This window comes from Haliotis asinina, chromosome 8, assembly GCF_037392515.1.
Source record: "Haliotis asinina isolate JCU_RB_2024 chromosome 8, JCU_Hal_asi_v2, whole genome shotgun sequence".
Classification (NCBI taxonomy): Eukaryota; Metazoa; Mollusca; class Gastropoda; order Lepetellida; family Haliotidae; genus Haliotis; species Haliotis asinina.
In genome coordinates, this window is record NC_090287.1 from 2,859,964 (window position 1) to 2,877,457 (window position 17,494).

Genomic DNA, 17,494 nt, shown 5'->3' on the forward strand with positions numbered 1-17,494 from the left:
TGGTCTAGTCAGTGACATAGGGTGTATATGAACATCGGTCTAGTCAGTGACATGGGGTTTATATGAGCATTGGTCTAGTCAGTGACATAGGGTGTATGTGAGTATCGGTCTAGTCAGTGACATAGGATGTATATGAGTATCGGTCTAGTCAGTGACATAGGATGTATATGAGCATTGGTCTAGTCAGTGACATAGGGTGTATATGAACATCGGTCTAGTCAGTGACATGGGGTGTATATGAGCATTGGTCTAGTCAGTGACATAGGGTGTATATGAGCATCGGTCTAGTCAGTGACATAGGGTGTATATGAGTATCGGTCTAGTCAGTGACATAGGGTGTATATGAACATCAGTCTAGTCAGTGACATAGGATGTATATGAGCATCGGTCTAGTCAGTGACACAGGATGTATATGAGCATCTTTCTAGTCAGTGACATAGGATGTATATGAGCATCGGTCTAGTCAGTGACATAGGATGTATATGAGCATCGGTCTAGTCAGTGACATAGGATGTATATGAGCATCGGTCTAGTCAGTGACATAGGATGTATATGAGCATCGGTCTAGTCAGTGACATAGGATGTATATGAGCATCGGTCTAGTCAGTGACATGGGGTGTATATGAGCATTGGTCTAGTCAGTGACATAGGGTGTATATGAACATCGGTCTAGTCAGTGACATGGGGTGTATATGAGTATCGGTCTAGTCAGTGACATGGGGTGTATATGAGCATCGGTCTAGTCAGTGACATAGGGTGTATATGAGCATTGGTCTAGTCAGTGACATAGGGTGTATATGAACATCGGTCTAGTCAGTGACATAGGATGTATATGAGCGTCGGTCTAGTCAGTGACATAGGGTGTATATGAACATTGGTCTAGTCAGTGACATAGGGTGTATATGAGTATCAGTCTAGTCAGTGACATAGGATGTATATGAGTATCGGTCTAGTCAGTGACATGGGGTGTATATGAGCATCGGTCTAGTCAGTGACATAGGGTGTATATGAGCATTGGTCTAGTCAGTGACATAGGGTGTATATGAACATCGGTCTAGTCAGTGACATAGGATGTATATGAGCGTCGGTCTAGTCAGTGACATAGGGTGTATATGAACATTGGTCTAGTCAGTGACATAGGGTGTATATGAGTATCAGTCTAGTCAGTGACATAGGATGTATATGAGCATCGGTCTAGTCAGTGACATAGGGTGTATATGAACATTGGTCTAGTCAGTGACATAGGATGTATATGAGCATCGGTCTAGTCAGTGACATAGGGTGTATATGTGCATCGGTCTAGTCAGTGACATAGGGTGTATATGTGCATCGGTCTAGTCAGTGACATAGGATGTATATGAGCATCGGTCTAGTCAGTGACATAGGGTGTATATGAACATTGGTCTAGTCAGTGACATAGGATGTATATGAGCATCGGTCTAGTCAGTGACATAGGGTGTATATGAGTATCAGTCTAGTCAGTGACATAGGGTGTATATGAACATCGGTCTAGTCAGTGACATAGGGTGTATATGAACATCGGTCTAGTCAGTGACATAGGATGTATATGAGCATCGGTCTAGTCAGTGACATAGGATGTATATGAGCATCGGTCTAGTCAGTGACATAGGGTGTATATGAACATTGGTCTAGTCAGTGACATAGGATGTATATGAACATCAGTCTAGTCAGTGACATAGGATGTATATGAGCATCGGTCTAGTCAGTGACATAGGATGTATATGAGCATCGGTCTAGTCAGTGACATAGGATGTATATGAGCATCGGTCTAGTCAGTGACATGGGGTGTATATGAGCATCGGTCTAGTCAGTGACATAGGGTGTATATGAACATCAGTCTAGTCAGTGACATAGGATGTATATGAGCATCGGTCTAGTCAGTGACATAGGATGTATATGAGCATCGGTCTAGTCAGTGACATAGGATGTATATGAGCATCGGTCTAGTCAGTGACATAGGATGTATATGAGCATCGGTCTAGTCAGTGACATAGGATGTATATGAGCATCGGTCTAGTCAGTGACATGGGGTGTATATGAGCATTGGTCTAGTCAGTGACATAGGGTGCATATGAACATCGGTCTAGTCAGTGACATGGGGTGTATATGAGTATCGGTCTAGTCAGTGACATAGGGTGTATATGAGCATTGGTCTTGTCAGTGACATAGGGTGTATATGAACATCGGTCTAGTCAGTGACATGGGGTGTATATGAGCATTGGTCTAGTCAGTGACATAGGGTGTATGTGAGTATCGGTCTAGTCAGTGACATAGGATGTATATGAGTATCGGTCTAGTCAGTGACATAGGATGTATATGAGCATTGGTCTAGTCAGTGACATAGGGTGTATATGAACATCGGTCTAGTCAGTGACATGGGGTGTATATGAGCATTGGTCTAGTCAGTGACATAGGGTGTATATGAGTGTCGGTCTAGTCAGTGACATAGGGTGTATATGAGTATCGGTCTAGTCAGTGACATAGGATGTATATGAGCATCGGTCTAGTCAGTGACATAGGGTGTATATGAACATCGGTCAGTCCGTGAAGAGAAGGAATGATATGTAATGTTATACAGAAGAAATATTTCCACAGTGTCTCCCTCCGTAAATAGTGACCAAAGGACAGACTTGGTGGTCATCAACAGTAATCTGACCGGCCAGCGATACACTGACCAGGTTCTTCGACCGGCAGTTCTACCATTCCTTCTACAACTACGACAGGGGATATTATTCCAACAGGACAATGCTTGACCACACATTGCTGTAGATGTGCAGAACTTCTTTCATGTCAACAACGTTAAAGCATCAAAGTCCTTCCATGGCCTGCACGCTCTCCGCTGCACATGATGCCCACTGATCACTTGTGGGATCACCCCGATCGACAGATTCCAGAGAGACAGAACCCACCAGCTACAGTTCAACAAATGGCTCAAGCACTTGTCGAAGAATGGAGGCGTATACCAGCTGACGTCATCAGATGCCTTACAACTTCAATAAGAAGACCGACGTGTGTTTGCGTGTATTCAAGCCAGAGGTGGACATATTCACTATTAGTGACTTCAAATCCCAGTCTGACCGTGAAATCTCTAATTTGACCTCATATGGACCAAAAAGTGTTTACTAAGTCAAAGTCTCCGCTAAAGCTGAATTTGTTTGTACTGAACACGTGCCTTTGTCATTGCTTAACAAACTACACCATTCAAATTTCACATTGTTCTTGTCGTTTTCCAAAACTATCAAATTGTACCAGGGAAAGTTTCTTTTGCCCATCGGTTTATATACCGTTGCAATCTGGTATCATGTGACAATTGTATCTATATACCATTGCAATCTCTGTCCTAAAGATGTCACGTGACAATCGTACGTATAGACCATTGCAGTCTGGGACCAAATATACGATACGTGACAGTAAAATGTATACACCCGTCCAAAAAACGCCACGTCATACAGATTAATTAAGCTATTTCAACATCCGACCCCAGACGGCTATACCACATCAGTCTCCGACCAGTAGACGTAACGTGACGGTCGAACAGTTGTACAACGTAAATCTCCGACCACCAGACGTCACGTGACGGTCATACAACAATACAACATACATCTCCGACCACAAGACGCCACACGACGGCCATGCAGCTATACAGCATCAACCTCCGACCACCAGACGTCACGTGACGGTCATACAACAATACAACATACATCTGCGACCACCAGACGCCACGTGACTGTCATACAACTATACAGCACCAAACTCCGACCACCAGACGTCACGTGACAGTCATACAGCTACACAACGTCAATATCCGACCAGTAGACGTCATACGGACACCTGTCATAAAACAATCATGCAGAAGTTTAATACCACAAGACTTTTAGAATGGTTATTTCTTATAGGTATAACAAACAGGAGATACGTAGTCACACTTTAATCACAGTGTTTACAGTTTGTAGTCTACGATCGCAGTGCCCTGCTGGGGTACATCAGGTATGGTATCGGAGGCACACAGACAAATATCCACTGAATCAGAATTAAATGAACCGCCACAATCAGATTCTCCAGGCTTCTCAGAATAGACCAACATCCGAGTCTGCCCGTCAGTCATGTATGTGTAGCAGGCAAACCTCATCATCAAACGCAGCTGCAACTGTTAAGCACAGTTGCACTGTTAAACAGTTTAGCAACAGCATTGGAACCCTTGCAGATCCATGATCATGGCACACGCGATGTGTCAGTCAGATAATTCATTTACACATTCCACCCGCTACCCAGCGTCCGTCTCCACAAGGGTGGTGTAACCTCTCACGTTTGTAGTGTCACCACCTTGGACACCTCAAGGATTCAGTGTAGTAATCTAGCCTGTTTGCCATGGATCATCTAGCCAGGTTACCATACACATGTAGTGCACACATCTAGAAACATTGTCATAACAACAGTTTTGTTACACAAATCATCTGTTCATGACTTTTCACATCCAGCCAACTCATGACGTCGTACATAGAGACAACCCATCATAATGCGATGTCTAGTTATAGCCAACTCATGACGTCGTACATAGAGACAACCCATCATAAAGCGATGTCTAATTATAGCCAACTCACGACGTCGTACATAGAGACAACCCATCATCAAGCGATGCCTAGTTATAGCCAACTCATGACGTCGTACATAGAGACAACCCATCATAAAGCGATGTCTAGTTATAGCCAACTCATGACGTCGTACATAGAGACAACCCATCATAAAGCGATGTCTAGTTATAGCCAACTCACGACGTCGTACATAGAGACAACCCATCATAAAGCGATGTCTAGTTATAGCCAACTCATGACGTCGTACATAGAGACAACCCATCATAAAGCGATGTCTAGTTATAGCCAACTCATGACGTCGTACATAGAGACAACCCATCATCAAGCGATGTCTAGCTATAGCCAACTCACGACGTCGTACATAGAGACAACCCATCATCAAGCGATGCCTAGTTATAGCCAACTCATGACGTCGTACATAGAGACAACCCATCATAAAGCGATGTCTAGTTATAGCCAACTCATGACGTCGTACATAGAGACAACCCATCATAAAGCGATGTCTAGCTATACACTACATACACATGTCTTCCAAGAACGCCGTTAACTAAACGTCCGAACCACCAGACAACGACTGCTTCTGAAAGATACGTCTCTGCCTCCTCCAACGCCATGATGCAGCCCGCTCCACCCTCTGAAGCTGAGCTTAGTGTACGTGTCCGGGCCATGACAACGGGCTTTGCAGGACTGGGTTCAGTACTTGTCAACATATGGCATGTTCCAGAGCAAACCGGAGTCAGGTGGCGCGTCAGTAGGATGTAGTCAGGTCAATCTGCCGCTGTATCTCCCCAAGACACGGATTGGCCATGCACTGACGGTGATTGTTGGGCTGCACCACCTTGTTATACCTGGATCAGAAATCAGAAATCAAATGTAGATATTGCAAAGGTGTACAGATATCAAGCTACACGAATCCAGGGTATGTGTGGTTCTTTTCTTCAGTTGTCTTGTGGAATATATAGAGACATCGCCAAAGCCAAAGTTCGTAAGTCAGGAAGTTCAGAATAACATGTCACGTCATCAGCAAACAACAGTTATACCCTACAATTGCACAAATTGTTTCTGTGAAGAATATACAAGTATAGTCAAAAACAAAATACAGTTATGTACTGTAGATATAAATATGACACTCCCCTCCCCACTCCACCTCCCTCCCGAGATGCAGCACGTAGGGTGCTAAGATAACTTTGAATTATAAACTGGGTACGTTTTCGTTTAGAATTGGATGTATGCACACTGTCACCAGTTATTGCGATTCTGCGATTCTGTAGCCCTTTTGTGAGTCGTTAAGATGGAAACTTTGGTACTAAAAGACCTTACCTTGTCCAATCACCTTTGCAGAGGATCCAAGGAAGGAGATCAACCTTTTTATGTAGTTCACGAGATAACTGAGGACTGACGAGGTTTGGTGTTCCCGCATCTCTGCCACGAGTTATCAGCCTTAGTTGGCCGTCGTAGCAACAGTGCTGTGCAGCCAGGGTGACGGAATGCGCTGGAAGTGTTGATCGAATACAGAACTTGGCCCCGGGTTTGTACACCTCATTCCTCTCCACAGGCCCGCTAGCGTCATTCCAGGCGAAGTGTTTCTGCTGGTCGCTGTCGAAGATGTTGTTGTGTATGGCGATGCTGAGTGGGTAGAAACACGGACAGCTTGGCAGCTTGGCGATGTTGGCCAGATAGTGCTGGATTGACTTGTTGCTACATTTCATCCAGCGTTCGCAGGCATCCCCAGACTCTACATATGTGACACAAAAACACCGAAATATTTACAAGTGGTCCGCCACAGTGTGGTCAAAAGTCCTTTTACACTTCGGAAAGCAATATTCTAAATATATTACTATTTCAGGTAGTTAATACATACTCGAGTCCTAATGTCACAGTTTAACCACTGCTTGCTGTCATATTGCTTGAAAATTGTAGCGATAAACAAGAAACAAACAGAGCAAAAACTGACGTCAAGAAAGCCTGAATATTTCCATATACTCAGTCCACCACACTATCACATATTAAGTGACAGTGACATGAAATAATCATATGTTCTCTAAGTTATGTCCCGTCAGTTATGTTGTCACAAGAGTGATGGCTTTTTGAGCGATCGGGTCGTCCTTCTTTATCTTACCTGACGTGACCTCCCTCTCCGTGAGGTCAAACATCTCGAAGTAGGCCCACTTGTCCGTCATCTCTGAGCCTGAAGATAAACATCGTTACGAATAACATAGTGTAGGGGAATATTTCTCCAAGGGCCGGCATGGTGTTGGGAATGGTAGGATCCTACGTAAGTCCTTACTATAGTCCTTATAAACTCTCCAAACTAAATTTAGTAATGTTTGTCCAGGTTGGTCCATGAAGATTCTACTTGAATTTGTACACCATTTTATAATATTTTATTAATATGAATTGGAAAATATTGTGTAAATGTAAAATAACGTACTTTCAGAGGTCTAATGAAAGAATTATGAAAATGTGTCAATATATGAATACAATTATTGCAGAATCGTGCTTCCTGAAGTTATATCTAAAGACCAATCAGAGATACGCAACGTTTATTGTATTCCACATAAGCTCCACATTTTAAGAAAACAGCCGACCTAGGTTCTGTTGAACTGTTATACCTCTAAATAGCAACAGTCACATGCGACGCATAGAACGAGTCTAACGGTCAGAATTAATGCATTTACCAACATTTTTGCACAACGATCTCTTGTTCTGTTCGTTCATAAATTGGCTAGGCTGGTTACACAGACATGCTATCCCCTACTATCTATGCAAAAAGAATATCATACCCTCACATGGTTGTGTGAGACAGGGCTTTGATTCGATCTCCTGACAGTTGTCACCACAACTGCGCACTCTCTCCTGCTGCCCCAACCCACAGTCTGTGCTGCAGGAGTTCCACTTGCTCCAGGGCGAACGGTTGCCTGCAACACAAGCATATTGAGGAGTGAGTGATGTGGGGAACCTGTGAGTTACGTCGATTCCATATATGTATATTCGTACATAGGCCGTTGGAGTTTGACGCTCCTGCAGAGAATGGCACTTAAATGCACTGTGGGCAGCACCCACAGTCTGCAGTCAAACCCACAACGCCATCACGGCTAGCACGCACATGGAGGTCTGATAGCTTCAGAGGACATTCTTCGTGTACCTCTGATATGTCGATCTGATTAAGCAAGCACTCACCCCGTTTGGATGATCCTCTATTTCGACTGTAACTGAAACCAAGGCGAAACTTGTTCCCTTCACTAAGAACATCTCCACCACTTTCATTGATTGATATAGTCTCAACCTCAGTATCTTTTCCAATAATTGTTTTTGTTTTCCTTTTACGAAGTCCAAAAATATTTTTTTTCTTATTTTTGGAAATAAAACTGTCTTTATTGTTTGACTTTCTCAACACAGTTTCAGTATTGCTGTCATGTCCTCTGATGGCAACTTTCCTGGACCTTCTCCTGTTTGGGCCTTTAATGTAATTCCGATTCCGTATTTTATTCGGACCTCTTTTGTTCGTACGTTGGACCATGTTGTTATGAACGTCATTCAAACCTTTGTCTTCGACAATGTCTGCGTTATCCAGCACATGCACAGTTTCGTTTTCCTTTGGTGGGATCGCCTGGGCCTGCAATGATATACGGTGGAGTCAACGAAGAGGCTGCATGGACCGTGACAAGTTCAGATGGAGGGTACTGACAATGATCTAAAATTTGAAATTCAAAATCTGTCAATGTGACTTTAAATTCAGAAGAGTTTGTGTCTTGGTCTAATTGTCCGTGAGCGTCTTCTCAGACACTAATGTCTCCGAAGTGTCACCTACCTGCTCCCAACGTGTCACCTACCTGCTCCCAACGTGTCACCTACCTGCTCCCAACGTGTCACCTACATGCTCCCAACGTGTCAACTACATGCTCCCAACGATAATAAACCCGTGTTTTGTTCAGGAGGTTCGAATTTGGGAGTTTTCGTCAACTACGATTCAAAACAAGCTATTTATGATCACTAGTAAGGAATTTTCACAATGAGAGTATATCTGGTGTTTACATTGTATACTGGTGTCATTTTCATCATTAAATGAAGATGAACGCGTTACCCAACCACACTGAATGTATACGTTTCATATCACCACAGATGCTGTTAAATATGGTAATTTTTGTTTTTTTAGTATATATAATAGCGCTTTCACGTCGAGAGAACTTGCCCCAATATCTAGAAACAAACTTAAGTTTTTACTCAAATTTCAAATTGAGTTTGACAATTTGAAACAGCTGCATTTCTGCAAAAAAGTTCAAAACAAGTTAAGTAATTTATTCACAACACTCAAATTGTCCACAAAATTTGAGTTTATCATCGATTTCAGTTCATTCTGGCAAATGCGTTTTCTCAAATTTGAGTAAAAACTCAAACTTAAGTCAAAACGCAGACTTAGGTTTATTTCCAGAAACTGGGGTCAGCACTACACAGGAAAGTGTGAAATCACGTAAATACTAGGATGGGTCATGAAAGAACTGGGAAAGTACTCTGGTAGCGCCTTGAAAGACATGGGCAAGAACCCAGAAAGAGTCTTCGAAGACATGGACAAGCGCTCGCGAAGGTCCCGAAACAAGAATGTGCCTGGGAATATTGTGCAATAAATGGGCAAGTGCTTTGGAAGATCGTGTAACAAACTGGGCACGTGCGTGGGGAGGTCGTGCAATAAATGGGCAAGTGCGTGGGGAGGTCGTGCAATAATTGGGCAAGTGCGTGGGGAGGTCGTGCAATAAACTGGCAAGTGCGTGGGGAGGTCGTGTAATAATTGGGCAAGTGCGTGGGGAAGTCATGCAATAAATTGGCAAGTGCGTGGGAAAGTCATGCAATAAACTGACAAGTGCGTGGGGAGGTCGTGCAATAAACTGGCAAGTGCGTGGGGAGGTCGTGTAATAATTGGGCAAGTGCGTGGGGAGGTCGTGCAATAAATGGAAATGTTCATGGGAAGATAGTGTGAGAAATGGACAGATAGTTCGCGAAGGTCGCGACCTAAATAGGCTGGAACATGTGAAGGTGGTACATACAGGGCACACAAGTCTGGAACTCATCACACAACTTCAACACTGGCTCGGCGGCCTCTCCTAACGGGTATACGGTTATTTGGAAATGAAAATATGGAAAAATGTTATTCTCTTCAACCCGGGAAAACGGTACTGTCTATAGGGCACTGTTGCGCCTCATACCGATATTACGTGATGGCATTAAGTATAGCAACACACCTACTCGATCTCCCAAATCCCGCATACCGCACATACAACTTCAATCAGAACAAAATGCAAGGAGATTTGTTTCACATGATAAATAAGTCGAATTTCGTATGTTAGCCAATAACGCTTATTCTACACAGTTATCTGATCAGCCCTTCCGACACTTGTTTTCAAGACATATAAAATTGTTTACAAACGGTTGGACCCCACATTAGGCCCAGACGGGGTCAAGAAGTACAACCCCGTCTTTGTGCGACCCTGCATTAGGAACTTCAAGAGCAGCTAATGTGTTTCCAACAAGGCCGATAAGCCGGTCAGTTCAAAACAGAGAATACCTCTAGTAAATTGTCTTTTGATCCCGTAGTTTATCGCGTGATCACAGGGACACTGATAACGCACACATTTGTCTGAAATCGACAACACATTATCTCAAAGACCTTAGGGTACTTTGTTATTGAAATAATGCACTGAGCCAGATAGAACAACTGCTTATACTAAGGACTTGGTTTGAAAGTAAGCGACGCATGTTTCTTAAACGTCTACAATATAACAGGCGTTGAGTTCAAATCGTGAGTTCAAGGCTACACGTAACTTGGTGCTTTGTGACCCGAACAACCACCTATCACCTACGATAAAATTAACGCGGTACAGAATCATGATCACTCTTACCATCACAACCTATATGCGTGAGGTAATTAGGTGGCCAGGGTGGCCAGGGTGGCCAGGGTGGCCAGGGTGAGTGATATGGCTGAATATCCCAGTCTATCTTACTTGCTCATAAAACCCATGGTTTGTCCAGACTCATTCAGAGACCTTAGAGAAAGCAGGTATATTACTGAGTCGGTGATGAATAACAAACACAGGAGTGCGACACCACCAACTTTATGATAGGGATACGGGATATGCCGCATGATATAAAGGATATAACCACACGGTATAACTCCATATATACCATTGGTATAACTTCCGAAGGAGAGCAAAAGGGAATAACATGGAAAAACTGGAAATAACACCTGGGGTAAAATGACATATCACCATAGGCAAGGGATGTACTGGAAGTAAAGTAAGCTACAGATATAGCATCAAGAGGTGAATAATATAACATCAGAGGTAAATTATATATGATTAGAGATGACTGGAGGACCTAATCTAGCCACGACCACATACCTGGAGTACTGCTATGTGAACTAGCAATCAAACAGCAATCAAACAGCAATCAAACAGCAAAATATGCAGCAGCCGCTTTTTCAAATTCACTCTTCAAGTTTTGTCAGTAATCAGAATCAAAGGGTGTGACAACAGAGGGGGAAGACCTGACATCTGTATAACGCTTAAGTATACGAAACAATTTGCATCATTGATTTACTTGAAATAGTACTCTTTTCCTTTCATGCAGGGGAAGACAGTGTCTAACCATGAACACCTTCCGCTTGAAACTACCCATCATTTTCTTTATGGTTTGTCAACACATGGACTACACGGCCTGGTGTAGCAGCCTGATAGCCATGAAAGGCTGTGTGTATGCCCCGGTAATAACCCAGGAGATAGCCTTCTTTCATGTGGATTATTTTTACTTCGTTGTCAGATCAGAGTGTTTGATGAGCTGGTTCCGATGAGAGATGAGACACGCTGTACGTGCAAAACACATAACATACGGACACTAGAGTGGAGGCCAACTCAAATGAAGACCGATTTTGTTCGGAGAACCTGTGCAGGTCCGGGGTAGAAAAGGCCTTCAGCAACCCATGCTTGCCATAAAACGACATGCTGTTGATCACTTGATTGTCTTCCTGACCGCCGCCATATAGCTTGAATATTGCTGAGTGCAGCGTAACACTAAATTCACTCACTCACTCAAAGGGTGGGGAGACTGACGGGAGATAGGTAGGTGTCTGGTGGGGAGAGTGACGGGAGATCGGTAGGTGTCAGCTACATCATACGTTGTTCAGTTACACCATATGATGGTCGTGTTGTTCAGGTACACCATATGTTGTTCAGTTACACTATATGTTGTTCAGCTCTACCATATGTTGTTCAGTTACACCATATGATAGTCGTGCTGTTCAGCTACACCATATGTTGTTCATTTACATCACATGTTCAGGTACACGTTTTGCTGCGCCACCAGGTGTGTAACTACACCACATGTTTTGCTGCACCACCCGAGTTTTAGCTATACCACATGTTGTTCAACTACACCACATGATGTTTAGTACACTTCTCGATGTTTAGCTTTACGACTCGATGTTCAGCTACACCACCCGATGTTTATCTATATCATCTCAGCTTCATGGAAGTAGCTCCGGTTAGGAGATCCTGGTTTAGAAAACAGAAAATACTTTGGGCAATTTACTGATGGGCCAATGGTGCAAGTCCCGATTGCGTCCTCAAGACATATTAAACCACGGTGCTTATTGTTACACTGCCTGCGCTAGACATTACACCTGTCTCCTCTGTACACTGTGAGTCTCCGTATTAAACACGCGGTACTTCAGTCTGGACTACCACCAGCAGTATCCGAATATAAACATGAGGACAATTCCTCCAGGTACATCCGTTGCAATCCAACGTGTCCAGGTGGATTGTAAGGGTATTCACCCATACACATATTGATATCTTTAAAGTATTATTAATCTTGATAGTCAAGGCTGACTTTGGGGTATGAAGTAGCCCTGCCGCCAAAACGCCACATTTCAATAGGCACATTTGCGCCCCTTTAGTGAAACATAACCGATTATCGCATGTTCGAATCTCATATTTCTAGGTGTTTCCGGATTTCACTACAGTGGTTAATGTCTTTGACCAGCATCACGTTTAAATATACTATTAAAAAAAAAAGAAACGCTTAAGCGATTTGTGGCATCGCCACAACGCAACAGAAATCACCTTCCAGTTCAAATTGTGCAGCAAAGAGCATTTACTGTCTGGCAATAAACCAGGCTGCTTTCAGAAACTGGCAATCGTTTTTAAAGAGTTTCAAGGTCAAATCACTACGTCACCACTTGACCCTGCAACACGAAACATTGTCATTGAAAGAATGCATGCTGGAGATTACCAATCTTTTGTTGCCAGGCGCCTGAATGTTAGTTTGAACCAGATATCATGGCTTGCAACTCGTTGCAACCAAACAGGTTTAACAAATGACCGCCGTACAGATTACCACTGCAGCCCAGGATCGGTACATCCGGGTACTACAGTTTCGTGATCGTACAGCCACGGGTGAGAGCACAGCAGTCAGGGTGACTGGACTTCAGAGGATATCCGGTCAAACTGTACGGAACAGGTTGAAAGAGATTGGGCTGAGAGCCAGGAAACCCGACGTCTGGGTCGTTCTACGTCGTCACAATCGCGTTCAGCACTTGGTTGTATAGATATTACCTTCTTCTAAACTGGTGTAAAATTTCATGCACAAAAGTCTGTTTGTGGACGAGTTATACATGAGTGAAAATACAACATCGCAACATATTTCTCGTCTATGCGATTCTTTGTTTTGTATAGTATAGTTGATTAATGTGATATTGTTGAAAGACAGTTTGGCGCTGGACAAAATCTACTCACACACGTAGAATAGGTTACAAATGACAGGGACGGTGGGGTAGTCTCCTGGCGGTCGCTCATCCCGCCGATGACTCGGGTTCGATTCCCAATACGAGTACAATGTGAGAAGCTCGTTTCTGGTGTACACCGCTGTGATAATGCTATTATATTTCTAAAAGCCGCGTTGAACCATGCCTTACTCACTTACAAACGGCCAAACCCACAAACTGTATAGATACTGAACACAGTTCACTCACTCACACACTCACTGTAACTCCGTCGTAGCACCACTATGGTCGATGCTAACTGAAAACGTACACCAGACTGTTTTATTACCGGTGTTCTATTCACCAACGTCTACAAAGATAGCGCTATCTGAGCATGGATATACCAAATCTATGTGTTTATATATGGGGCGCATAGCTAGCTCCTCAATCAGAACCGGTTAGTGTACATGAAATGTATCAGTGTCGATTTCAGCATGATCAAAGGTAACACTCTCAAAGTTTCGGCGTGTCAGAAGGTTACCAGTGTTTACTCGCAGACAAAGTGTGTTTATTTTCACCTGTGCCTGGGCCTCTCACTGTTTGATGAGTTTTTCATGAATCAAAGATATATTCCACTGAAGAAACCTTTAAAGTATAGCTGTGAGTCGTAGAGCGCATGTGTGTGCGTGCCAGCGTGCGCGTCTGGGCTTATTAATGTTGGAAGGGATGAGAGGTGGTCTTTGTCTTTTTGAAATGTACGTGAGTGTGAGCATATCTACGTGCTTTACGACGCGGGTGTGTCGATTTAGTGCAGTTAGTTAATTGCAGAAAATGCCTTTTGTCTGCCTCACACAAATGTTGATTCTCAACAGACTAAAGGATTGCTTTGATGTTTTGCTCCGAGTGTTCCGTGCGTTTATTTGAATATCTGATACACTTAAAGGAGAAACTGGTGAATATGACTGATACCTCTGGCCCCCTCTGTGGAAATTGACTATTTTGATTAACCTGCCCGTCTAGACGCGAGCTCTGGGACAGTCACACTCCGTTGGGTAGCACTGAATTGTTCAGATAAGGAGGAATTAAATATTTTTGGGTATACTTTTTTTCACCAGAAGGCGAAAGCCCCTTTCAGCAAACCAAATAAGCAAAGGCAACCATCAGTATATGATCTCATGCATCTGGTTGATATGCTCTGTCCACGATGAGACCACGTTATATCAAAGCACGGCACTTACCTACGAAATATGGCGAGTCAATACTGCCGGTGTATGTATGTTCCATATGGGTAATAATGTATTAATTCACACGGAATGTCGATAAATGCAGTTAACAAGCATTTGCTATTCATAAACACACACCATTTCATGTTGTAAAAAACTCTGGACATATCATTGATGATAAGGAGACACTTTTCACTGTTATATTATGTCATATACATATTTGACACTGTTACATTATGTCATATACATATTTGACACTGTTACATTATGTCATATTTACATATTTGACACTGTTATATTATGTCATATACATATTTGACACTGTTATATTATGTCATATTTACATATTTGACACTGCTACATTATGTCATATACATATTTGACACTGTTACATTATGTCATATACATATTTGACACTGTTACATTATGTCATATTTACATATTTGACACTGTTATATTATGTCATATACATATTTGACACTGTTATATTATGTCATATTTACATATTTGACACTGCTACATTATGTCATATACATATTTGACACTGTTACATTATGTCATATACATATTTGACACTGTTATATTATGTCATATACATATTTGACACTGTTACATTATGTCATATACATATTTGACACTGTTACATTATGTCATATACATATTTGACACTGTTACATTATGTCATATACATATTTGACACTGTTACATTATGTCATATACATATTTGACACTGTTACATTATGTCATATACATATTTGACACTGTTACATTATGTCATATACATATTTGACACTGTTACATTATGTCATATACATATTTGACACTGTTACATTATGTCATATTTACATATTTGACACTGTTATATTATGTCATATACATATTTGACACTGTTATATTATGTCATATTTACATATTTGACACTGCTACATTATGTCATATACATATTTGACACTGTTATATTATGTCATATACATATTTGACACTGTTACATTATGTCATATACATATTTGACACTGTTACATTATGTCATATACATATTTGACACTGTTACATTATGTCATATACATATTTGACACTGCTACATTATGTCATATACATATTTGACACTGTTACATTATGTCATATACATATTTGACACTGTTACATTATGTCATATACATATTTGACACTGTTACATTATGTCATATACATATTTGACACTGTTACATTATGTCATATACATATTTGACACTGTTACATTATGTCATATACATATTTGACACTGTTACATTATGTCATATACATATTTGACACTGTTACATTATGTCATATACATATTTGACACTGTTACATTATGTCATATACATATTTGACACTGTTACATTATGTCATATACATATTTGACACTGTTACATTATGTCATATACATATTTGACACTGTTACATTATGTCATATACATATTTGACACTGTTACATTATGTCATATACATATTTGACACTGTTACATTATGTCATATACATATTTGACACTGTTACATTATGTCATATACATATTTGACACTGTTACATTATGTCATATACATATTTGACACTGTTACATTATGTCATATACATATTTGACACTGTTACATTATGTCATATACATATTTGACACTGTTATATTATGTCATATATATATTTGACAGGCACCTTTATGCATCGAAATAGCCCCGGAAAAGTGGCACACGGTTCACTGGACTTTAGCCCACATGCATCGGGTACTGACTAAGCTATGACATCCCTCAGCATGGAACCATACATCACAGCCACACAGAATCAAGCCATACTGGCCAACTCACAGTGACGTTTAACATTAATAGGAAGACACTTGTTGCTGCCTAATGGTATTAGTACACATCTGATATTGTCACTAGTATATGTATATATAGAATTAATCACAATGTATATCATTCATTAATTGTTGACTGTTGGGTTGGTATTTTGGAGTAAAATGGTTTTAGGTGACAATTTCGACGTTTCATGATACATACATGTACTGAACAGATAAATCAAATCTTACCCCACGAGTGATCTTCCCCTTTTGTTCACCAGATGTGACGTCTGAACCATTGATTTCAGTCACATGACTTGAAACAGTGAACGTCCACGTGAAAGAAAACACAAGCGCTACAAACGCGATCATGAGGGCAATGTTGACGATCAGCAAGGCGACTTTACAAAGACGAACTCGCTTTTCCTTCTCAATCATGGGCTTTTGGTAGATAAGTGTCACATTTACGAAAATATCACTAGTCCATCAGTGATCGTTAATCAATGTACAGGCCACTGCCCCTTCGTCAGCCACATCTCCGACCACTCTGCCGCGGAGTGGTGGTCATCACGTAGATTCGACCAAATTTCGCCTCTGATCCGTCCCTTCCGACCGTTTCCCCATACTGTAGTACGCCGGGCGGCGTTTTCCCTTTGAAGTTTCTTTAGAGCGGCGCCTTTGATGTTTCTCCGCTCCAATGGAATTGTTCCAACGTGCCCGAGGTGTTCTCATGTTGTTTCGTGTTTCAAACCCCGCACTAATAAGTGAGATCGTCTTTCTCTTACTGTTGAAGATAAAAGAGCGTGGTCCGACAGGGTACACTGAATAGTATAGTCGGCGAGAGGAGATGGCGGACGGAATTGTTGGCACGATTCTTCAAATACGGCCCAGCAAGCGCTTCCCGTGTGGGTTCATTGATTTCTACCTTGTTATGACGAAAATGAATTTCTTCTCATATACAGATACAGGAGGGAAAAGTGACCACTCACCTCATGGCAGATACTCTGTGCATCAGTTTTCTTCAGGCGATCTTCATACAACGAACGGTCCGGATCATGATAACACGAGTATAATATAAACTATTGGGGCATAAATAATTTATTTATGGGATTACTTAAT

General features: G+C 41.8%; 1 protein-coding gene across 1 annotated transcript; it reads right to left on the minus strand.

Annotated features, from left to right (window-relative positions):
• Positions 1 to 3,936: 3,936 nt before the first annotated feature.
• LOC137294994 (isthmin-like) lies at positions 3,937 to 16,968 on the minus strand. The gene is made up of 6 exons (XM_067826234.1): positions 16,625 to 16,968; positions 7,794 to 8,229; positions 7,397 to 7,531; positions 6,733 to 6,801; positions 5,934 to 6,348; positions 3,937 to 5,461 (listed from the first exon to the last, which is right to left on the minus strand). Exons 1-6 carry the CDS (start codon positions 16,811 to 16,813, stop codon positions 5,362 to 5,364), a joined length of 1,344 nt encoding a protein of 447 aa, XP_067682335.1. The 5' UTR covers positions 16,814 to 16,968; the 3' UTR covers positions 3,937 to 5,361.
• Positions 16,969 to 17,494: the final 526 nt, after the last annotated feature.

What these genes read in the sequence shown, in the direction of transcription:
- LOC137294994 (XM_067826234.1), bottom strand. Translation starts at nt 16,813, where the DNA reads ATGATTGAGAAGGAAAAGCGAGTTCGTCTTTGTAAAGTCGCCTTGCTG. An exon ending in GGAGAGGGAGGTCACGTCAG is followed by an intron (nt 6,349 to 6,732) that starts GTAAGATAAAGA and finishes TCACATATGTAG; the next exon opens with AGTCTGGGGATGCCTGCGAA. An exon ending in TGCAAAGGTGATTGGACAAG is followed by an intron (nt 5,462 to 5,933) that starts GTAAGGTCTTTT and finishes TTTCTGATCCAG; the next exon opens with GTATAACAAGGTGGTGCAGC.